The 25,445-nt window shown below is 46.8% G+C and overlaps 1 protein-coding gene across 4 annotated transcripts in view; it reads right to left on the bottom strand.

The window, feature by feature from the left end:
• Gnptab (N-acetylglucosamine-1-phosphate transferase subunits alpha and beta) overlaps window positions 1–25,445 on the bottom strand; it is an 80,761-nt gene that overhangs the window by 31,696 nt on the left and 23,620 nt on the right. For all 4 annotated transcript variants that reach the window (XM_068372890.1, XM_068372892.1, XM_068372893.1 and 1 more), the window contains exons 5-6: window positions 4,946–5,154; window positions 2,500–2,621 (exon numbers count right to left, since the gene is read on the bottom strand). In XM_068372890.1, coding sequence (XP_068228991.1) covers window positions 2,500–2,621; window positions 4,946–5,154 — 331 coding nt within the window. The remainder of the gene's footprint in view (window positions 1–2,499; window positions 2,622–4,945; window positions 5,155–25,445) is intronic.

Below are 25,445 nucleotides of genomic sequence, written 5' to 3'. Positions count from 1 at the left end.
GGACACCCAAAGAGGGGGGAGACCTCCACATGCAGAACACATCCAGTGGCTAACCCCATAGGACACTATGAAGGGTATATGTACCAGAGCGGACTGCACATGGAAGCTCAAGGTAGCCCTATCACTCCACCCTAAGGAGGAGTTGTAGGACAGGGGACAGATGGGTATAGACTAACCTAAGTGTAGGCTAGGCTATACAAGAGATAGGTGGGGAGGGGAGAAGAGAAGAGTCTTCCAAGGAAGGGGTTCTGTACCAGAGCGGCCACTAGGGAAAGGGAGGACACTCCCTAACCTAAGATAAGGCAGCCAGGCTGAAACGGTGCATGGGTACAGTTTCAGCAGGGGACAGAGTAACCTTCCAAAACCTAACCTAGAGCAGGGCTAAGAGCCCTGAACTAGGAAAGATAGAAGACATATCGCTATCGCAGGACAGTCATAGACTATTCCTAGCCATAGAGGAAGGGCTAGCCTTTCCTCACTCTCGGACGCAACCCTAAGGGGGGTTCATTCCCTTAGGGAGGACTGAGAGGCGATAAATACTCCATTAGACACTTGATCCCTCTACTTAGAAAGGGAATCAAGGCTAAACAGAGGGAATGCCAAGGCAGGGGATGAAGGAAGCATATAGGGGTCCTACAAGTAGGTTGGGTTAGGAAGGGACACTAACATATCCCCTATATGGTCCCTGAAGGCGAAAAAACACTTGCATCACGGTCGAAAGTATTGTAAAATAATGCCACTATCTTCATAACTTAGCCTAGGATCACTAATAAAATCATGCATGAACACTTATATATAGGCGCTCTGGCCTGGGGGCTATAGTAGCCGACTGGTATGAGGTCAATCGATGACCGATAAAAAGCGTCGAAACACGATATAAAAGTTCCTAGCTATGAAGACTAAATAAACTAATGTAATCGATTAGTAAATAAGGCCGGAAGCGTTGTTGTGGCTAACTAAATAAGGCATGCATAACAACAACGACGCCATAAAATGGCGGGTCCGGTAGAGGCACAGCTCTGCCACAAAACAGCAATTATCTCGGAAAGTAATATTTACTTTACGGTCAGAGCTTGACTAAACAATACTGGAACCTTGTACTCAACTTTCCAGAAGAAGGCGAGGCTGAAGGTAGCGACATAACGTAGATGCAAAGCGATAAGTAAAGCACAGGGAAAATCCGTCTAAGTAGGGCGAGCTACTGAACAAAGGATGAAGACGAACGTGACGTCATTTAAGCAATGGCGCCCGTTTGTTTACGTCTCGAGTACCAGAAGTAGCCACGAATGAGATTAGCTATGGAACGGCTCCCAGCTATTCTCAGCCCTTACACACCGAAGCATTAACTCTGTTCGGGGTGTAGATAGCTATGTGGCGCGTTAATACATGCGTCCCCTGTTGATATACGATGTCTTAAAGGGAAACCTTTAGGATACTCGCTCCAGAAGTTAGAATTCTGTGATAACCTGTGGTTAAATTCTCTGGGAATATCTTAGTAGTTATTTACCCAAGGAAGCTACCAAAAAGGAACCTTCCATCAGGACGCCATGGCTTGAGCCCAAAAAGTTTATTTTGACATCTCAAACTTTTTTTGCTAATGCTATCAAGATTATTTAGTGACTTCACCTTTTTTTGTCCTGGAGCTATCAAGATTATTTTTATATCGGGGATATTTGAAGTGCTAGGAGCAGCAGAGAAGTAGGTAACAAACAATATGAGAAACATTCAATTAAAAAACCAAAAGCTTCTGATATGTATAAAAATTAAAGTTCCAAAATTATATAGGCAACATAGAAAAAATAATTCTTCACAATTTTATTGTCGACTCCACCATTTTATTCTCATGTTATCAAGTTTATTTTGCATTCAATCTTTTCATACTAGTTTTATCAAGATTATTTCATGCTCTTTACTTTTTTTTTTCTACCAGTTTAAAGGCCATCCATAAATAGCAAAAACAAGAGACAGTGACATTACCATAGCAAGCAGGACAATGCCCTAGAGACTGACCATAAATACATATGATCAGCACCCAAGCCCCCTCTCTATCCAAGCTAGAACCAGGGAGGGCCAGGCAATGGCCGCTGATGACTCAGCGGGTAGACCTATAGGCTCCCCCAAACCCATCATATTTAGCTCCAAAGGATGGTAAGGTTGCAGACACTACAAGAAAATATCAAGCTTGAGTGGGACTCAAACACCAGTCCAGCGAGCACCGGCCAGGGACGCTTCTAATATCAAGATTATCAATATACTATACTCAATTTTTTATAATGAGGCACATTTGCCCTGACTCGCAGCGGTGTCCTTTTAGAACGGAAAAGTTTCCAGATCACTGATTGGTTAGAGTCATCTTGTCCAACCAATCAGCGATCAGGAAACCTTTCCGAGCTAAAAGGGCACCCCTGCGAGTCGGTGCAAATCTGCCTCCCTAAAAAGAATTGACTTTAGGTATACATATTCATGAAGACGAGTAACATCATACAACTTAATACATACCTGAGTAGTTATATTCTTATGTTCCGGAAATAAGGTGTTTAGTAACTCATCCGATGGCACCACTCCTCCTCCAGTTATTATAGCAGCATTTCGTTTTTTCATCCCCCATCCACCTCCAACATCTGTAAAATAAAAACCCCTTATTTTAATGACATCCTTATAAAATAATAAAATGCTAACATCAGCTAAAATTACGTTAAAGGTATCTAATTACGAGAATCCCTCATCTATTGGGGGTGTTACATTGCAAGAGCTCTTGGCGACAGCTGAAAAACTGCAAAGTAGTTGCAGAAATCTAGTCTATTTTTTCCATCATCTTCATAATTATATAGATTTTTGTATTATCTTTATAAATTCTAGCTTTTATGAGCCCAATAAGGAAATTTTTCTAAAAATAATTAAAAAATGAAAAATATAAAACTTATCTACCCTAAAAATTCACAATATAAAGAGAAGTCTGTGATATATATTTACTTATGATATATTTATAACTCTGCAATTATACCGAGAGAACAATAGGTGAACTGTGACATGGGGAAACATGTTCACCGCCAAAGGCAAAACTTTATCAGCTGTATTGAGAATGAACCCCTGCAAGACTTAAACAATGTAGGCTATTTTCATACACCTATACAGATAGTTAATAGGTCAGAATAAAAACACCCTGCACAAACAGTGCCATACACACATTATATCTTCACATTTATAAATCTTTCCATACTTCCCTTTAAAAATAACAAAAAACCTTTGAAAATAAAAGGACTTATTTGCAAATTATAATTCTTCAACTTTTCAGTTCCGTAATCTTCTCTTTTCAATTGTTTTATTCATAATTCTGACCATCCTTTACATTCAGATCTCCCTGGACAATTTTATCCTGTTCGTAATACTAGGAAGGCAGTTAATTCTAATAGCCAGGCCTTCTCCATCATGAGACTCAATACTACACAGTATTCTAGAAGTTTTATTCCAGCTATTACCAAGTTGTGGAATGATCTTCCTAATCGGGTAGTTGAATCAGTAGAACTTCAAAAGTTCAAAGTTGGAACAAATGTATTCATGTTGACCAGGCTGACATGAGTCTTTTTATAGTTTATATATGACATATCTGTTTTTGACTTTGTTAATAGTTTATATAGGACATATCTGTTTTGACGCTGTTACTGTTTTTAGAATGATATATTGTTAATTTATTCTCATCATTTATCTATTTCCTTATTTCCTTTCCTCACAGGGCTATTTTTCCCTGTTGGAGCCCTTGGGCTTATAGCATCTTGATTTTCCAACTAGGGTTATAGCTTGGCTAGTAATAATAATAATAATAACAATAATAATAATAATTTAAATGTCGTTCTTCCTGGACTTCGGAAGCTGATCTCACAGTTGGAGAAAAACTTTTACTTTCTGTATCCCTGATCTGCATACTAATGATAGGCATCAATGTTCTATTAAATCTTTGCGCTTATTGCCCTGTATAAGAGCCATCAAAACTTTTACCACTCTTTGCATTCAAATCATCCTAGACTGCATTATACACATTAAATTCTAACAGTACATTAGGTACAGTAATGTCTTCTCTTTTCCAAAGTTCAATACAACACAGCATTCTAGAAGTTATATTTCAGCTGTAACCAACTTGTTGAATGGTTCTCCAGATCACATACTGTACTGTAGTTAAAATTGGAGGAACTCCAACAGTTCAAGTTTTGAGTAACAGCTTTTGAATCGAGATGGTTAATGCAAGTTACATATCAGATATTATCTAATACTTTTAACTATTTCAATTAGCTTTGTTTGTTTTCATTTATTATTATCATTATTATTATTATTATTATTATTATTATTATTATTATTATCATTATCACTAGCTTAGCTACAACCTTAGTTGGAAACGCAGGATGCTATAAGCCTGAGGTCTCCAACAGGGGAAAAATAGCCCAGAGAGGAAAGGAAATAAGGAAATTAATAAACTACAAGAAAAGTAACGATCAATTAATATAAAATATTTTAAAAAGAGTAACAGTAATAAAATAGATCTTTAATTCTAAATTATAAAGAGATACTTATGTCAGCCTGCTCAACATACAAACATTTGCTGCAAGTTTGACATTTTAAGTTTTTTTAATAAATTATTCTTTCCTGCTGTTTCAATTCTATACTGGGCTGCTTTCCCTATTGGATTCCTAGGACTTGTAATTTTCAGATTTTCCAACGAGGGTTGCAGCATGGCTTTTAATAGTAAAACTGATGATAATACTGTCCATAATAGTAACAATACTAATAATACTATAATTGCATATAACCTAAATTAGGTTTCTCAAGACTTGCTATTTTGTTGATGATTTTGTAAAAGCTGATAACCGTTAAATTAAAAACAGTACCAAGTAGATTTTGTAATAGCTAATACCCGTTAAATGAAAAACAGCAACAAGCAGAGCTACTGTACCTGAAGTCCAATATGCTTGCATTGGTTGGGAACTGTTGCCTAGGGTCTGCGAGATTTTCCTTATGGCAGCGTGCAAATCTTTATCAGGCAAATGAAGGACAGTAAAGTTTTTGGGAGAATCACTATGAGTGATAACAATCTTCTCCAAGTCCAGCACATCTAACTGAGAGAGCATTTCTGTCAGAGGATTTTTTATATGTTGGTTATTCCTGGAATAGGGAAAAGTTTTTTTTAAATACTTTCAAATAGTACTTGACACCAAATCAACATAATTATAGGATAATTTTAAATAATAAACAACTATATATAATATGCATTATAACATTACATAAAAAACAACTTTTTCCACGGAATCACTGATAATTGGATATAATAGACAATTAAATGTTTAAGCATAACAAATTTGTAAATAATTTGTATTTTTTCCAACATACAAACCTGGAGCTATTTATAGGGGTATACTTTCGACGTAGCTGAAAGATGAGCCATGATCCTTTTAGTGAGGGATAACTACCCCATCCGCTAGTTAGCGGGTGGGGGTGGGGTAGACTGGCTACCCCGCTCACTCACACCTCTCGTCTGAGTAACCACTTTGCTTTATGGCAGGACTTCTCGGGGGACAGGGTGGCTGGCCAATTTGTATAAATAGCTCTAGATTTGTATACTAGGAAAAATACAAATTGCCGTATTTCCCGTGTCATAAGACACTACAAGTGGTAAGACGCACCCTTAAATTAGCGAGGCAGTTTTAGAAAATAAAAATTGAGGATTTTAAAACCTTCTTAGCACAAATCCCTAGTCAGAGACTAGCGTGATTATTGTCTTGCACAGTAACTTTTCTTATTTTGGTTGTACAGTGAACCCTCGCTACTTCGCGGTTCGACAATCGCGGATTCACCATTTCGCGGGGTTTTCCCATAACCCATATATATATATATATATACATATCGCGGATTTTCCGGAAAATTCGAAAATACCGCGAAATCTGAAGACAACCAAATACGATATTTTGTTACCTGTAATTCCATTAATACTGTAATTAGTAATATCTGTTCTTACTGATTGTTCATTGCATTACATATGATATATAATTCAGCACAGAAAGAAATAAAACACGAAAAGAGAATGTGATCATACGATAATTCAATACTGTATACAGTACGTAGTAAAATTAAATCGAACATGAAACGCAAATCAGATGCAGTCATACCATATTAGAATGGTGTAAGGCTGCTGTTGGCTACTACTGTACTACAAATGTAATGGATGTGCTTCTTTTCCATGAATCTTTTGTATGTATACGTACGTAGTACTGCATCCAATAATATTCTTTGTTGCAAAAATCACATTTCGAATAAGCGTACGAGAGAGAGAGAGAGAGAGAGAGAGAGAGAGAGAGAGAGAGAGAGAGAGAGAGAGAGAGAGAGAGAGAGAGAGGCGTAAAATAGCGTACGTAAAGCTGTATTATTATTATTGTTATTATTATTATTATTGTTGTTGTTGTTAATAAAATTATTATTGTTATTATTATTATCATTATTATTATTATTACAGTACTGTACTGTATTATTATCATTATTTATTATTATTACAGTATTTACTTAATCTACGTACTGTACGTTCGGTATGCGCGGGGCATCTTCTATGAGTTGGTAACCTACGCATCATAGTACTGTAAGACGGGTTGTGATTGGTTCAAGCGCTGATAGATGACGAATCAGAACTCAAGTTTTGTTATCTAGCCTGTGATTGGTGTTTTGCCATCATCTCCTACCCGCAGCATCTAAGTTCTCGCGGGGCTGGATCGTCCACTCTCTGTTACCGCGTATCGCTGAGTAGACATTCTTAAGTTTGTGAATCTGTGCTGTGTGCGACTTTTTTAAGTTGAACTTTTTGTTACTGTAAATCCTACTGTAATGGCTCCCAAGCGTTCTGCTTCTCTTAAGGCTGGTAGTGAGCCTAAACGCCACCGAAGGATGATGACGATAGCTGAGAAGGTTACGCTTCTCGACATGTTAAAAGATGTAGAAGTTACGCGGCCGCCGGCCGCCATTTTGGAATCAACGAATCTACTGTTCGCTATATCAAGAAGGACGAGGCGAACATTAGAAAGATGGCTGCAATCACCTTTAGCAGATCAGCGAAGCGAGTCGTTACAACGCGTAATAAAACGATCGTACGCATGGAAGGTGCTTTAGCTGTGTGGATTGCCGACTGCCGGAAGAAGAACATAGCGTTGGATACGAACACCATCCAAACAAAGGCTTTGAGCTTATATGAGAATTTTGCTGCAAAGGAACCTAAAGACGACGACGGCAACCATGCTGAAGATGATGATGATGCAGATGATCCTCAACCAGGGACATCCACTGATTCCCAGCCTCAGAAACGTTTTTCCGCCAGCATAGGATGGTTCGCGAAGTTTCAGAAACGCTTCGCCCTGAAAAGCGTTTCCCTGCATGGGGAGTCTGCTTCCGCTGACACTGCCGCTGCTGAAACTTACGTGAACCAGACGTTCAAGAATATTATCGCTGAAGGTGGATACAAGCCGGAACAAGTCTTTAATATGGATGAGACCGGCTTGTTTTGGAAGAGAATGCCGTCGCGAACTTTCCTGTTCAAAGAGGAAGCAAAAGCCTCTGGCTTTAAAGCATTCAAGGATCGCGTTACCCTCGTGATGTGTGGCAATGCTGCTGGATTTTTGCTAAAGCCGGGGCTTATTTATAAGTCGAAAAATCCTCGCGCTTTGAAAAATAAAAATAAGAATCTCCTTCCCGTGTACTGGATGCATAATCAAAAAGCATGGATTACGAAGATGCTGACCTCCAACTGGTTCCATCAGTGTTTTATCCCGCAAGTCAGCAAATATCTCTTAGAGAAGGACTTGCCATTCAAGATCCTTCTCCTTATGGATAACGCTGGTGGACACGCAACTGACCTGGCGCATGAGGGCATTCAGGTTGAGTTCCTGCCACCAAACACCACGTCATTAATTCAACCGATGGACCAGGGGGTTATCAGGGCGTTCAAGGCCCTCTACACGAAGAACACCTTGGCGGACCTCGTTGCGTGTGTGGATGCTGCCCAAGATGATGAGGATGAAGATTTTAAGTTTGAAGGCGTACTGGCGGCATTACCCCATAGCCACGTGCCTGCAGAATATTCAGAAGGCACTTCAAGAGATGAAACCTGCAACCGTGAATGCGAGCTGGAAGAAGTTGTGGCCCGATATTGTTTACGACGACAAGGGATTTACTCCGTCGGAAATCCAACACTCTGCAATACGCAAATCTGTGCAGTTGGCTGCCATAATTGGAGGTGACGGGTTTGGCGATATGACGACTGAAGACGTCGACGAGTTGTTGGACTGCCATTCCCAGCCCCTAACTGACGCAGACCTCGAAGACCTGACGAAATCGGCAAGTGAAGAAGAGAGTGATACCCAGGAAGAGACCCAAGAAAATGTCGAAGAAACGGGCTTAACATTAGAACGGCTTGCCAAGGCCTGCAACCATGCGAAGGAGTTGAAAGAAATGTTGCAAGAGTGGGACGAGGATATGGTTCGCTCGATGCAATTCTGCAACAAGATCGATGAAGACATGACTCCCTACAAAATGCTCTTGGATGGAAAAAAGAAGCAGCGGCAACAACTTCCGATCACAATGTTCTTCCAGCCTCGCAAAAAAGAGCCAGTTCCTCCTGCTAGTATGCCTTCGGAAGAAATTGAAGTTTCCCAGGAAGAAGTTGAAGAGGTGTCCCAGGAAAAGACACCTCTGTCTGAAGAGACGTAAAATACTACCTGGCTGCACAGTAGAACACATCATCAGCTTCATCATCATCATTTCTACTGTGCAGCAAATTCATCGCCATCATCATTCAAGTTTTTCTTCAACTTCTTTCGTGGTGAGTACAGTAACAATCTTTATTTTTTACTTTAATATTCTTACTGTACATTCTAAAACTGTATTTGTGCCTGTTTTATAGTTTAGTACTGTACGTACTGTATGCATTAAGTTAAAGGGAAGGTTTTAAAAGTCTACATGTTGTAACCTATCATATTTTTTTTGTTTAAAATTTACATTTCTGGGTCGAACCTGTGGCGCCGGGCGAAAAGTCCTTCTTGTATACCTTTTCTGATAAAAACCTTCCAATTATACCAGAGAAAGATAAAAGCATGGAATGCTGAGGTTACAACCCTCGCGCGAGCACCTTTTGGGTGTCGTGTATAAAGCAAAGGCGCGTGAAATCCACTATTCACAGGTTGTCTTCCATTTAGTTAATTCCTTCGCCAAAGGGATGGGCCGATACAGAGGCCCTAGACACATCCCCATCGCCGCACCACCCACGCCACGACGCGAGCGCCATCTGAACTACATCCTTCTTTTTGGAATTCAAGGTGTTGAATGTTTTCGTTGTGCTCTCGGTCTTTTTTATCTATCGTGGATTTATTTTGTCATGTCCGAAGCTCCATCTTCACACATTCCAATGGTAAGTACCATAGTTTGTTTTGACAGTATTTTATTGTACCGGGCTTGTGTTTTATATCCAGTATAGTCTGTTTTATTATTCCCGTCTGGCCTGTCATGGCGGCCATTGTTTGTTCACTTGTTTGGGAATTCATCTTTATCTGCCCGTTTAGTACTCTGTCACTTAGGTTCTTGGTTAAGTCCCTGGCCTTATGCCTTTAGAACCGTTATTATTTTTATTTTTATTTTTTTTTTTGTGTATTTATGCTCATGGTACTTTTTGCAAGTAAGTCCAGCCTACGATCGAGATAGCGATTTAGCTTTGTTTTTGTTTAGTAACCGCCCGAGGCGTTCGTCACTCGACTCGGTTAAAGGAACAGTGCTATTTATTTTAAGTTTTAACGGATGCTATTCTTCGATCGTAGTATTATATGGATGTACATTTTTATTTTATACGTTTATAAGTGTTTTGTGATTTTTAGTCCTGTTTTTGTGTCCAAGAGAGCGGGAGATTGGGGTCCCCGTTTTCTGTTCGCAGTCACGAGTTACCCCTTTCTCTCGTTTTCTTTCTTAGCTCCGGTGGGGGAGTGGATTTCCCGTTTTCCGTTTTGTGCGTTCAGCGGGTTCTCCCTCCCTCACCTCTCCCCCTCTGGGTGGATGATAACTTACGAGTTATTTATTTTTCGTGTCTTTTCAATTGTTAGCGTTATTTTGGTCCGTGTTTCGTCCTCTCCCCGTTACGGCTCGGGAGTAGTTATGAACGTTATCCACTCCGCCTTGAGTTATACTCCGCCACGAGGGATTCTCAATAACTTTCGTTCTATTGTTATATTTATATTGTTTACTACATGGGACGGGCTTCATATTGTTTAGATAAGACCCTCCGGTGGCCCTTACTTCGGTCTCAGGCCACGGCCATATCCACAATAGCCTTTGTTATTACAACTGTGTTGTTATTCACAATAATTATTCAGGACCTTTCTTCTCCCTCCGGCCTCACCGGAGATCGTAAATACGCTTTACTATAATCTAAGCTTTAGTCTTTAGCTACGACTTAGCTTTTTATCTTTCACAATTGAATTATTAGCCACAATTGAATTATTCAGGGCATCTCATTATCCTCCGGCGTCACCGGAGGTCGCCCAAACACTTAACACTTAAAGTTGCCTTAGCTAATTAGCTAAGGCTCCTTTATTCAGGACATTTCATTACGATCCGGCCTCACCGGAGCTCCGGCTTCACCGGAGGTCGCCCATACACTTCACACTTATATTTGCCTTGCCTTTAGCTAAGGCTGGTGTTTGTATTTATTTTAAGGGCATGTCACTGCTTCCCCGACCCTTGGAGGTCGGCGGATTACTTTAAGCTTATTATCCTTATGTCATTAACAGACATTGGGTGCATTACAAATATACAGACAATTGAATTTTAAAGTGCCAACAATGGTATGGGGCAGTATCAACTTAAAGTTAATAGTTAGTTGTTTGGTCAATGCAATATGGGTGCTTAGGTAATTCAGTGAGTGCCAGAACTCTAAAATAATAGGTTTTTATCCCTTATCAGAGTTTCAAGCATCACCAGACTCATGTCTCCTTTCTTTTACAGAAGGCCCGTTGTACTGCTGAAGGATGCTCTGCCTCGTTCAGCGACCCCGTTGGGCATGACCTCTGCCGGTCTCATGCTCACTGCTCCATTCCCTTTATCCAGGAACCGGGACAGGCCCAATACCCAGTGTGGTTCCCGGATTTGTGCTCGTTCTGTTACGAGTTGTCGTCAGTTCTGCTGAATGATGATGTAAGTGGGTTTTCCCTTTGTTCCTTATTTCTCGTTGGCAGACACTAATATAGACATGAATATGATATACACAGTATATTTAGGAGGGCAAACCCCCTCCTCCATCACTAATCACTGCAAATCTTACAGGCCGATGATGTCTCTCTTCGGTCAGCAAGGGCTACTCTTCGGCCGTGGGTGTCGGGCTTTGGCAGGAATGCCCCGTCTGGCGCTCCCTATCTCCTCGATGGGGATATGGCCTCCCGTCTCTTCCCAGGCTCGACTACTGCTGCAGTCTCTCCTGACCTTGCTGCCCCTTTAATTGAAGAAGTCAGGGCTACCATTTCCGTGGAGGACGAAACCCTCGTACCGATGGACATGGCTGGTCTGGATATAGACGTAGAACCCAGGGACGAGCAGGTAAGTGGTGCCGAGTTGGTGGAAACCCTTTTCTCTCCTACTCCCTCTTCTACCTCTTCCTTTCTAGGTTTTGATAACTCTAAGGCTTCTCCTCGGGATCCCTCTGCCTCCGTACGACCCAAGGTGAAGCCACTTCGAACTTATAAGACTTCAGCTTTGCCAGTATCAACGTCACCGGTCCCCGGACCCTCGACAGCTCCTGATATTCATATTGCTCCTCGTAAAACCACTACTCCTAAGAAGTCTAAGTCTACCAAATCCAAGAAAAAACCAACGGGTGACTTTCAGGTACCCTGGGCTGATCTCCTCCCCATCCAACTGATCAAAGGATTGGTCAGGGATCAAGTTCAACATCACTCTGGTGCAATAACAGAGATTAAGGATATGATGGCTACTCTGATCCGCGCCGGAACTCAGTTCCCTCCCCCTTCTGCCCCAGACGCATCGAAGCTGCCGCCCTTCGATAAAAACAATCCTTGGCGGTTTGCTTTGCATGCTCCATTCGTAGATGGCTCCCTAACTCTGGAGGGCATGGGCACCCGCCCTCTAGAGGACCTGGAGTTCTATCCCCCGGACCTAGCATTCCCGTTCAATGGTTTTGTACGGTTAAAGGAACATGCATTGGTCCGTATGGACAAGGTACCGAAGGAAACGGTCATATTTCCAAAAGAGCAGGCCCAGGCTATCTGGGCCAGAACACTATCAGAGTGGGGGTGTATTAACTCCAAGCTCACCCCTCACAAGGGTTCCTACACTATTTTTACGACAGCGGCCTCCATCTTGGAGTCCCTTGCATCTCTTTACCCAGAGGAAACGCTGTTCAGAGTCGCCACAAAGAACCAGCTGCTATCCTACCAAATAGATCTCCATGACTTCTGGTCAGCACGGGTTAGTTGCAGGAAGTTCGTTCTGTCGGAGGCCACCATCAGGCATGAGCCGAACAGACTGATAGCTTCCTCCTGCTGGGGTAAGACCCTCTTCCCTCAGACCGAGGTGGATAAGGTTCTTCAGGACGCAGCGAGGGCAAACCAGAATTTGCAGGTAAGGTGGGGTCTCTCAGCCAAAAAGAGGTTCGAACCCCAGAGACACACATTCTTCAAGAAGAAGCTGAGGTTTAGTCCTTACAAAGCGGCCCGGGGTACCTCGTCCCCACAGCCTTCCGCGGCCTCGACTTCTCGACAACAGGCTCCTCCTCAGCAGGTAGTCTACCTCGCTGCTCCCCCTGGTACACAGCCCAACCCCTCTTGGATGCCCTCACCTGCATACAACCCTGCCTACGAACCCTCCGGTTCCTTTCGTGGATACCAAAGAGGGAGTTCCAGAGGTAGAGGACAGTTCCGCCAACGCGGCGGGCCCAGAGCAAGGGGTTCCCGTGGAGGGAGGGGCCCTAAGTTCACTCCCTCCCAATGATGTGATGCCGGTAGGAGGGAGACTTTATCACTTCCGGGATCATTGGACCTTCAGTCCATGGGCTCACAGCATAATATCAAGGGGCTTGGGTTGGAAATGGTCACAGGGATCCCCTCCTCCACCGGTGACCTTCTTCCAGAGACCCACTCCCATCCTGGAAGAGTACACTGCGGAGTTACTCAAGAAGAGAGCAATCAAGCGGGTTCGATCCCTGAAGTTCCAAGGCCGCCTGTTTACAGTCCCGAAGAAAGACTCGTCGGCGTTGAGGGTAGTTCTGGACTTGTCGAAGCTCAACTCTTACATCCTTTGCGACAAGTTCCGTATGCTGACTATCTCTCAGGTACGGACCTTACTTCCCCGTGGGGCCGTCACCACCTCTATCGATCTTACCGACGCCTATTATCATGTCCCAGTAGCTCGAAACTTCTCTCCTTATCTAGGCTTCCGTCTCGGCAAGAGAGCCTTCGCATTCAAAGTCATGCCCTTCGGTCTCGGCATTGCCCCCAGGGTATTCACGAAACTGGGGGAGACGGTGCTCGAGCAACTCAGACACCAAGGGATACAAATCGTCGCCTATCTGGACGATTGGCTCATTTGGGCCCAGTCGCACCAGGAATGCAAAAGAGCTACGTCGAAGGTACTCCATTTTCTCGCCAAACTGGGCTTCCAAGTCAACCTCCGGAAGTCCCGCCTACAACCATCAAGCCTCTTCGAATGGTTAGGCATCCGTTGGGACCTCTCAAAGCACAAGCTCTCCCTTCCTCCCAAGAAGGTGAGGGAGATAGCTTCCAAGGTCAGGAACTTTCTCAAACACAAACAGGTGTCCAGAAGAGCTTTAGAACGGGTCCTCGGCCTACTCCAGTTTGCCTCACTGACCGATCTCCTATTAAAAGCCAAACTCAAAGACATCAATCGAGTTTGGAGAAAGAGGGCGACAATACCTTTAAGAGACAAGACCTCGAAGATCCCCTCTGTCTTGAAAATGAGACTACAACCATGGTCCGATCGGAGGAACCTCTCCAAGTCGGTTCCTCTACAGTTCCCCTCTCCACAAGTGACAATTCATACCGACGCGTCTCTGAGTGGTAAGGGGGGTTACTCCCAACATCAGATGTGTCAGGGCTCTTGGTCACCCGCCATGAGACAGTTCCATATCAATGTTCTCGAAGCCATGGCGGTGTTCTTGACCCTGAAGAGAATCTCCCCTCCGAGGTCGACCCACATCAGAGTAGTCTCAGACAGCACGGCCGTAGTACACTGCCTCAACAGGGGGGGGTCCAAATCACCCAACCTGAATCAGATCCTGGTCACTATCTTCACCTCGGCAGCCGACAAAGACTGGTTCCTGTCAGCAACTCACCTAGCAGGAGTCCAGAATGTGATAGCAGATGCATTATCCAGGACGAGCCCACTGGAATCGGAGTGGTCCCTGGACATGCACTCCTTCCGGTGGATACTCAGGCTGGTTCCAGGTCTCCAGGTAGATCTATTCGCGACCCGACTCAATCACAAACTCCCGTGTTATGTGACACCGAACCTGGACCCTCAGGCTTATGCCATGGACGCATTAACCCTGGATTGGAACCATTGGCAGAAGATCTTCTTATTCCCTCCAGTGAATCTTCTACTGAAAGTCTTGCACAAACTCCGTTCCTTCAACGGGGTAGTAGCTTTAGTGGCACCTCACTGGCCAAAGAGCAGTTGATTTCCTCTCCTCCTCGAGTTGAAACTCCGTCCCTTCCAGATCCCATTCCCCAAACTGACCCAGGTGGTCCAAACACGGACTGTGTCAGATTCCTCAAGGATAGCCAAAACCCTAACTTTGTGGATTTCATGAAGTTTGCGGCACGTAGGGACGCAAACATCGACCCAGATAATGTCCTCTTTATAGAATCAGACAAAAGGGACTCAACGATTCGCCAATATGATTCGGCGGTTAAGAAACTAGCGGATTTCTTAAGGACTTCAGACCATTCGGTTATGACTCCTAATTTAGCCATCTCCTTCTTTAGGTCCATTTTTGACAAAGGCCTAGCAGCTAGCACTATAACCACCATTAAGTCAGCTCTGAGGAAAGTCTTCCTGGTTGGGTTTAACATTAACCTGGCGGAGTCTTATTTCTCATCTATTCCAAAAGCATGTGCTAGGCTTCGACCTTCGGTCCGTCCTCAAAAGGTCTCTTGGTCTCTAAATGATGTCCTCAAACTGGCCTCCGACACGGACAACGAATCCTGCTCTTATATCACTCTTCTTAGGAAGACTTTATTTCTAACAGCTTTGGCCTCGGGTTCCAGAATCTCAGAACTAGCAGCTCTCTCACGAAACTCAGAGAACATGGATTTCCTCCCTTCAGGTGAGGTACTTCTTTCACCTAGCTAAGAACGAGGACCCCCAAAATAGGTGGTCCCCTTGGAAGATTATTCCTCTTCTCCAAGATACTTCTCTATGTCCGGTCACCACTCTCAGGGCCTTTTTAGCCAGGACTGCTACCCGATCGTCTGGCCCCCTGTTTATCAGAGAACAAGGAGGTACCATTTCCATACGTGGCATTAGGCAACAGATCCTATACTTCATTAAACAAGCCAATCCGGGATCATTTCCCCATGCTCATGATATCCGATCGATAGCTACCTCCATCAACTATTTCCAGAATATGGACTTTGATAACCTTAAGAAGTACACGGGTTGGAAATCTCCTATGGTCTTCAAACGCCACTATCTAAAGAACTTACAGGCTCTTAAATATCCAACGGTTGCAGCTGGGAGCCTTATCTCTCCCCATTGATCTTTTGTTCTTCCTTTCATCCATCTCTTCTCTTCTCCCTCCTACCCGCCACTCGCACCACGACGCCGCTTCCTTGGTGGTTCGTTAGCCCTAAGTGTATTACATATTAGGTTAATATGATTGTAACTATTATTGTTTTCCCTTGTTATTAAGTTGGGATATTCTTAGCCATGTCAGTTTTGTTGCATGTTTTCCTCTGATACTCAGAGGTTTCCTTGTTATCATGTTTGTTTATCCTTACTCTCACTATGCCCTGTGGCTAGTTTATATTTTATGCCTACTTACCTGAATTATATATGATTTTCTTTACATGGTGTTGTTTCTCTCCCCTTATTAAATTAGTAGTTATTGTTGGGCTTGGAAGGCATTCTCTGGTACATTTTCGCCCGGCGCCACAGGTTCGACCCAGAAAAGGGATTTTGACGAAGGAAAAATCTATTTCTGGGGAGAGACCTGTGGCGCCCGGCGAAACCCTTCCCCTTATTTTACACGATCCCACCCTTTCCTTTCCAAGCCATCATGGTCAATACAGAAGGATGTTGTTCAGATGGCGCTCGCGTCGTGGCGTGGGTGGTGCGGCGATGGGGATGTGTCTAGGGCCTCTGTATCGGCCCATCCCTTTGGCGAAGGAATTAACTAAATGGAAGACAACCTGTGAATAGTGGATTTCACGCGCCTTTGCTTTATACACGACACCCAAAAGGTGCTCGCGCGAGGGTTGTAACCTCAGCATTCCATGCTTTTATCTTTCTCTGGTATAATTGGAAGGTTTTTATCAGAAAAGGTATACAAGAAGGACTTTTCGCCGGGCGCCACAGGTCTCTCCCCAGAAATAGATTTTTCCTTCGTCAAAATCCCTTTTACGTACGTAAAACAATCTCTCTCTCTCTCTCTCTCTCTCTCTCTCTCTCTCTCTCTCTCTCTCTCTCTCTCTCTCTCTCTCTCTCTCTCTCTCTCTCTCTCTCTCTCTCTCGTAAATTGTTTTCCTGCTTTGCTATGTACAATACTGTATGTGCTGTACAGTACTGTATGATTTTATATAGATACGGTAAATTATATTTGTAAGGTAACATATTTTGTAAATGCTTTTACTGTAAATACTGTATGTACTGTATCATTATTTATCACTATCATCATGCGCGTTAAATGCCTTGTTTGTTCTGAGCGTGGTTGTTTACTGAGCGTACAGTACTTTATGACGCCGTCGTTTCAGGCGGCGTCATAAAGAAAAAAATTTCATTTGGAAGTCCTAAGAAAAATACGTAAACTAAAACATTGGTAATAAAAAAATCAACATACAGTACTGTATAATCAATATAATCGATGCAAAAACTAACCTATACATATATGTGTACACTAAATGAGTTTGTTTCTTCATTATGATCAGAGATGAACGTAAACAAAACATTGGTTGCCATTTTTTATCGTGCTTTTTAGGTGTTTAGGAAACGCATGATATAAAATCGCCTTTAATATTTGTGCCTGTTTTAGTTTAGTGTGCTGTAGTACATGCATTAAGTGTTCTGTACATTAAAGGGTGGTTTGTTAACAGTACTACGTACAAGGGAAGGTTTTAAAAGTCTGAATATACATGTTAAATAAATAGGTAAATATGATGTTACTACTTCGCGGATTTTCACCTATCGCGCCCGCGTCTGGAACCTATCTACCGCGATAAACGAGGGTTCACTGTATCATGAAATGTATAAGTTAATATTAATTAGCTATATGCTGATTATCCCAATTTTATTACATATTCAAATAAGAAACCACTAAATCAGTCGTAGTTTCCACCACAACTACAAATTTTGTTAAAGAGGTAAAATTCTAGTAATAATTCCAAAATTCCTCATATGGCCTATAAATTTTCACACAAAATGTAATTATTGATTAAAGAAATCTAGACATTCTTTCAGGTGAATAATTTTGCTACTGTATCTAGGTCTAGTTACTTTTCTGCAAATTGGTAATACTGCAATCAACAAACAGAAGTTTTTTTTCCAAGGTCGTATTCAGCAACTGTCTGTTTATATTATTTCGTAACTCAGGCAACAAAGTCATTATCAATATACTGTATTGGTTTATTACGAAATATCAACAAAAATGACAAATTCGGAGATAATTTGTATTTTTCCTAACCATACAAACCTTAGCAATTTACATTGGGTTTACTTTCGGCGTAGCTGAAATGACGAGCCAATAGTTTTTAACGAGGGTTAACTACCCCCGCGCTAGTTAGCGGGGGTAGGGGAAGGGTAGCTTGCTACGCCCCCCGCCCCCACACACCGGTGATTTGCTTCACTTCACTTAGAGGTAGGACTTGACTTGGGGGACGGGGCTGGAGGGCAAATATGTGTAAATAGCTAAGGTTTGAATGGTTAGGAAAAATAAAAATTATCTCCGAATTTGTCATTTGTTCCGTAACCGAAATACAAACCACACTATTTACATTGGGTGACTTACCCCTTAGGAAGGGTGGGAAGTTCCCAGCCTTACTGACTTTGGCTTTACCAGGGGGCTCCGCCTCCCAGTGAGTAGCACTTGAGAAAAGGAGCCCCTGCACCTCACAAGTTCCTTGCTTTGCAAGGAACGTGTGGCCTACATAAGTTGTGTGTGGAGGAAAGAGCGTGACTCGTCCTATGAAGTTGACCTTGAGACCTTTAGATAGGAATCCAGGATAGGACGTTCCCAATACCACCTCGTCAGGGTATGGGGGACGCGACAGTATTAAACTTAATACTAGGAGCACAAGGAAGCATGGGTTACCTGCAGAGGTTGAGGTCAGCTATGCGGAGACCAGGAAGCTGCTTCCCCAAGAGAGGGGATGATGAAGAAAGAAGTAAGGATCAGACATACTCATTCATTTACGCAGACTAAAACCGGGTAACAACGCCCTCAACCTACTGCTACTTGTCCATAAAGGAGCCTGAGGTTAGACCAGCTGTTGTGCAGCCACCACAGGGCCGATAGAAAAGGTATCGAGGCTCCTGTGGGTCACGTCCTGCTGGTAGTGGGCTGTGAAGGTCGTCTGACGCTTCCAGACCCCAGCTTAAAGCACCTGCGTCACAGAGAAGTTTCTCTTGAAGGCCAGGGACGTACTGATGCCCCTGACGTCGTGTGCCCTAGGGCGACGTGACGGAGGAGGGTCTGGATTCAAGGCGTGAAGGATAACCCTTCGAATCCAAGCCGAGATGGTATTCTTGGTGACCCTCCTCTTAGTCCTGCCTGTGCTAACAAACAATGCTCGCACTTGAGGACGAACTGCAGCTGTTCTCTTCAAGTAATACCTCAGACTCCTCACTGGACATAGTAGCAGCTGGTCTGGGTCGCTTGTTACAGAACGGACACTCGCGATCCTGAAAGAGTCGAATCGTGGGTCCGGCACTCCAGGATTCTGAGTCTTGGCAACAAACTCAGGGACGAACCTGAACGTTACCTCCCTCCATCCCCTTGAATGGGCGATGTCGTACGAGAGACCATGAAGTTCACTAACTCGCTTGGCAGAGGCCAAAGCGAGCAGGAAAGCCGTCTTCCAAGACAGGTGGTGATCAGAGGCCTGGCGTAATGGTTCGAAGGGAGGTCTCTTAAGAGCCCTGAGAACCCGATCCACGTTCCAAGGAGGAGGTCTCACATCCGACTGAGGGCAGGTAAGCTCATAGCTACGTATGAGTAGAGAGAGTTCCAGCGAGGAAGAAATGTCCAATCCTTTCAGCCTAAAAGCCAAGCTTAAGGCTGAGCGATAGCCTTTCACCGCTGAGACCGAAAGGCGCATTTCCTCCCGCAAATAAACGCGGAACTCCGCTATTGCTGGAATAGTGGCATCGAGTGGAGAGATACCCCTCCCACGACACCAACCACAGAAGACTCTCCCCTTCGCCTGGTAGACTCCCTCAGAGGACTTTCGCAGGTGCCGAGACATCCTCTCTGCAACCTGTTGCGAAAAGCCTTTCTCCGTGAGGAGACGCTGGACAGTTTCCAGGCATGAAGCCGAAGCGAGGCTACGGCCTTGTGGAAGATGTTGCAGTGTGGTTGTCTGAGTAGCTCGTGTCGTGGGGGAAGTTCTCTCGGGAGCTCCGTCAGGAGCTGCAGAAGGTCCGGGAACCATTCCGCGTGATGCCATAGCGGAGCTACCAGAGTCATCGAACAGTTGACCGATAGTCTGGTCCTATTGAGCACCCTTCTCATCAGACAGAACGGTGGGAAGGCGTACACGCCGATGTTGTCCCACCGTTGTTGGAAAGCATCTTGTCAGAGTGCCTTGGGGTCCGGGACTGGGGAGCAGTACAGGGGCAGCTTGAAATTCAAAGCTGTCGCGAAGAGATCCACGGTCAGGGAACCCCACAAAGTCAGGACTTTGTTGGCTATCTGAGGATCAAAAGACCACTCGGTACTCACTATCTGCGAAGCCCTGCTCAGACTGTCGGCGAGCACATTCCTCTTGCCAGGAATGAAGCGAGCTGATAGTGTTATCGAGTGGACTTCGGTCCACCTCAGAATCTCTACTGCAAGATGGGATAGCTGCTGCGAAAAAGTACCTCCCTGCTTGTTGATATAAGCCACTACCGTGGTGTTGTCGCTCATCACCACCACGGAGTGAACCCCCAGGGTCCGTTGGAACTGCTGAAGAGCCAGAAAGACGGCCTTCAATTCTAGCAGGTTGATGTGCAGGTACTTTTCTGATTCTGACCAAAGGCCTGAGGTCCTCTGGTTCAGAATGTGCGCCCCCCACCCTTTTTTTGACGCGTCCGAAAACAGAGTCAACTCTGGGGGGAGGACGAGAAGATCTACTCCCTTTCGCAGGTTCTCGTCGACCAGCCATCACCGCAGGTCCGCCTGTTCCGAAGGTCCTATCGGGACCTGTAAGTCCGGGGAATCGGATCCTTGATTCCACCGGGACTTGAGCCGCCACTGCAGAGATCTCATCCTGAGACGGCCGTTTGGAACCAGACGAGCCAGGGAGGACAGGTGACCTAAGAGACGCAACCACGATTGGGCGGGAAGCTATTCTCGCCTGAGGAGGGGTTACGCCACCCTCCTCAGCCTTGCTATCCTGTCGTCTGATGGAAAGGCTTTGTGGAGATTGGTGTCTAACAACATGCCTAGATAAACCAGTCGTTGGGACGGCTGCAGAGAGGACTTCTAGAGATTTACCACGATCCCCAGACCCTGGCAAAGTCCCAGAAGCCTGTCTCGGTGTCAAAGAAGGGTCGACTCCGAATCTGCTAGGATCAGCCAGTCGTCCAGATAACAAAGGAGACGGATGCCGTTCCTGTGCGCCCAAGATGAAATCAGGGTGAACACTCTGGTGAACACCTGAGGTGCTGTGGAGAGACCGAAGCACAGCACCTTGAACTGGTAGATCTTGCTGTCTAGGCTGAATCTCAAGTACTTCCTGGAAAACGGATGGATTGGGATCTGGAAGTACGAGTCCTTTAGATCCAGTGTACACATGAAGTCCTGTGGTCTCACTGCAAGCCTGACCGTGTCTGCTGTCTCCATGCTGAACGGAGTTTGCTTGACAAACTTGTTCAGAGCTGAGAGGTCGATGACAGGTCTCCAGCCTCCAGACGCCTTCTTTACAAGAGAGAGTCGACTGAAGAAACCTGGGGAGCCGTCGACAACCTCCTGGAGAGCATCCTTCTTGAGCATGGTCTCGACTTCTGCCCGAAGGGCTAGCCCCTTTACCGATCCCATGGCATAGGAGCTCAACGACACTGGATTCGCTGTCAGGGGAGGTTGAGATATCGTGAATGGGACATGATAGCCTTGGCCGATCACAGAGACCGTCCACCTGTGCACGCAACTTTGAAGGCATCCCCCCATCAGGTGGACACACGGCCGCTCCCTCTAGGAGTCTTGCCTCCCCTGGAGGACTTACCGCCCCTCTTGTCCATGGCTGGAAAGGGCTGGGGCTTAGACACCACTTTCTTAGCTGCTGGTGCCTGCTTTGGTGTCTTGCGAGGCTGCTGCTGCGGTTGCTGCGGAGCTGGAGGCTTATAGGGCCGAGATGCAAGGGCCCTTTGGAGGAGGGAGTCCTGGCTTGACTTCCTCCACCTCTCAGCTGTGCGTTCCATGTCCTGCGGCTCGAACAGATTCCCCCCAAGGAGGAAAGCGTGCCTGAGCCTGCAGACATCCACGGCGGGACCTTCGGGTGGATCTTCTCGGTCACCGCATCACGACGCTTCAACACCGAGTTAGCCCAAAGGTTGGTGACCTGATGTGCCAGGAACTCGATGGAGCGAGTGCCCGAGAGGAGGAGGGTCTCCAGGGCCTTCCTATTGGTCTCCTTAGACAGATCCTCGAAGCGCAATAGGATGCCCAGAGAACCTAGCCAGATATCCAGCCACGAAGTGGCCTGCATGGCGCACTTCGCGACCTTCTCATGGCTCAGGATCTCCGACGCCGAGAACGTCACCTGCTGGGCGGAGAGCTTCTCAAGGGGAACTTCCCTAGCGAGCTCTTCTACCGAATGATGGAGGGGAAGAGCGAGGCTAGACTCCCCCATGATCTCAAAATACCTCTTCTGCTGGAGACGAGGAGGTGGGAGGAGTTTGTTCCCGGCAGAGGAACGACTGGAGGAAGCAAGAACCGCGAGTTGAGCATTGGGCCTGGCTCTGGCACTCTTCAGCCCCTGAAACCAGGGTAAAGCCGCGCTGGCCTTGGGGGGCTTCTGAGTTCCGTACACCTGATCCAGGACCGTGTCCTTGCATTCACGGGGGGGCGATCATGGGGTCCATGAACCCGTTGAGCTGTCTCATCAGGCTCAGGACTTGCCAGAAGGCATGCTCAGACTCTTGCTGGTCTCCTCCCTGTGGACTGGCAGCTAAGTCTCCCGTCCCCGGAATCTCTTCCTGGGGAGATGCGTGGACGTTCTCCCGGGGTGCAGCTGGATCCTGACGAATTCGAGAAGAAGACTTCAGAATCGTCTTGGAGTCTTTAGGTTCCCTCCTGGGCGGGATACACGACCCCAACAAAGAGGTCTGGAAGGTGTCTTCCACGTGAGACGATTCCCCTCCATGAGAAGAAGACTCCCCCCTTGGTGCCGAGGGGGAGACCGCCACCTCACTGGATTCTCCTGAGGACGGAAAAGCCTAGTCTTCAGGAGAAGGAGAAAGCGCCTGCGAAGGGGATGGAGCCTTCCTGACGAACCTCTTAGGAACCAGCTTCTCCCTGGGAGAAGTCACCACGAAGTCCACTCCTCTCCTTCTCTTCAGCGGGGGCGAGGCCGCCGTTGGCTTGTGTCCTTGATCGGCGAGTGCCGGCTTCATAGCCTTCACTAACGCCCGCATCAGAGGACCAAACCAAGACTGCCGAGACACGGACACAGAGTCCGAAATTTCCGCTGGAGGGAAGGGGATCGGGCGATCCTTCGGAGTGGACACCACTGGATCTGCCTGTAAGGAAAAAGGGGAAGAAAGTTGTTCTGACCTCTTCGATGGGTCTTCCCTATCCTGAAAAAGAGACCTGCGCTTAGGCGGGGGCGATCCTGATTGCGGTCTGGCGACACGCGTCCCTGCTGCTGTCGCGAGCTGCGGAACCCGACGCGAACGGGGGTTGTGCTGACGCTCGTGCGCAGGCGACACTAAGGAGTCGCGCGCGAGAGGTTGTTGAAGCGCGGGCGCACAATCGCACAGAGACAATCGAGCGGTCACGCGCGGGCGAACGATCGCGCGGCCGTATAGGCGAGTAAGCACGTGAGCGCGTGGGCGAGCGAGGGCAAGCTGGCGAGTGAGCGCGTTGGCGAACGATATCGCTCCGACGACCGCTGTCAATGGTGTCCAGGGGACCTGTAACGCGTGGGAGATCAATGGCGAGCAGGCGATCGATGGCGCTTTGGTGAACGCTGGCGCGTAGACGAGCGATGGCGCGTTGGGGCATGGTGGCGCGTTGGCGAGCGATGGCGCGTAGAACGCGCAGGCGAGCTGGAAGAAGGAGACCCATGTCTCTCCAGATCCTCTGGGCGCCGACGCGCAGGAGAGCGCGCGCGCAGGCGAAAAATCACGCGGGCGGTCAGGAGATCGCCGATGTTCAGGGGATCGCTGACGCGCTGGGGACCGTTGACGCGCAGGAGATCGCTGACGAGCAGGCGAACGTTGATGCATCTGTGATCGCTGGCGAGCAGAAGGGCGACGCGTGGAATCCTGCGTGGGAGCTGCCGGCGCATTGCGCAAAGGCAAACGTTCACGAACGGCCTCAGGAATAGGAGGAGCGTGGGCGCAAGGGCGTACAGTAGCCTTAGAAGTACGCGTAGGCGACCGCGAGCGTTGCTGCGCTGGAACAGGCTGACAAGCAGGATCGCAAGGGCGAGGAGAAGAAGAGTCCTTGTCCAAGACCTGAACCGAAGTTCTAGGTCGCACGGGCGAACGTGGGCGCACAGGGCGCGTATCAGGAACTGGGAGCGCAGGTGCGCTCTGACGGGCAGGAGATCTGGAGCGCTCAGGAGACCGATAGCGCGCTGGGCGCACAACAGGAACAGCAGGATGTCCAGAGTCCTCAGGAGAGCGCTGGCAAGCAGTAGGGCGACGATCATCAGGAGAGCGCCGACGAACAGGAGAGCGCTGGCGATCAGGAGAACGCTGACGAGCAGGAGAGCGCTTGTGCGCTAACTCTGCAGAAGGGTGCGCAGGGGAACCCTGACGCACAAGGGAAGCACCCACACCGTGGGAGGTAACCCTTTGCCCCGAAGGGACCGTTGCCCGTCGGATGACGAGGTCAGACTGCTGTCCATCTGCACCAGGGGCGGAAGGTCTGGAAGGCGTTGGAGAGCGAGATCGATCCCTGGAGAGGTCTAAGGAGGCAGGAGCTGCAGGCTGCTTATGGCGAGGAGAATCCCCATCGGAGGAAGGAGGCGAAGATTCAAAAAGGCGCCTCTTAGCACCCTTATAGGGAGACGGGAGGCCCTTACGACGTAGCGGACGTTGAGCCTTACGGCAAAGGCGGCCACGAGGGGGTCGTCAGGATCATCCGTCCTCCAAAGGGGAGTCTCAGTCAAAGCGCTCCCCCGAGAGGGAGGCTTGGCAGCAGAAGAGCCCGTGGGACTCCCTTCCCCCTTCGAAGGATGTACAGAAGGGGGAGGAGAGCCTTCAGCAACGTCATCCTCATCAGGAACCGCAGAGGTTTGCCCCGACCCGTCGGAAGCCTCTGTCACCACGACGTCGACGATAGACAGAGGATCTACCTCTACTATCACCGGCGACTGCTTAACAGCGGCCCCCAACTGGACAAGGTGAAACAGGGCTTCCTTGGAGGGCAGGCCCTTCAGCCCAAAGGAAGCCCAAAGCTGAAAGAGATCATCATGAGACAAAGAATCATTATCAATAACCTCCCCCGGGGGAGGAAGGGGAGCCGCCCCGCTATGGGAGGCGACGCCCTCTCCCCCAACCCAAGGTCGGGAAACAGAACTAGGGCCTGCGCTCCCACTCGGCGGTCTCTCCTTGGGAGCCGGACGAGGGGAGCTTCGGAGGAGGTTTGGGCGGCGGAAGAAGAGTCCCGAGAGCCTTCCTCCTTCAAGGCAACCCCAGAAGGAGAACGGTCTCTCTTGGACTTCTTCTTACGCCGGCGGCCAAACTTCTCCCAGTGGGAGGCAGACCACTCCCTACAAGTATTTTCTCTGTCACACAGTCGGCCTCGACACTGCGGGAAAAGG

The sequence above is a fragment of the Palaemon carinicauda genome, chromosome 4 (assembly GCF_036898095.1).
Source record: "Palaemon carinicauda isolate YSFRI2023 chromosome 4, ASM3689809v2, whole genome shotgun sequence".
In the NCBI taxonomy this organism is placed as follows: Eukaryota; Metazoa; Arthropoda; class Malacostraca; order Decapoda; family Palaemonidae; genus Palaemon; species Palaemon carinicauda.
The sequence above is the reverse complement of the archived record's forward strand: the minus strand, read 5'-3'. Positions and strand labels throughout refer to the sequence as shown.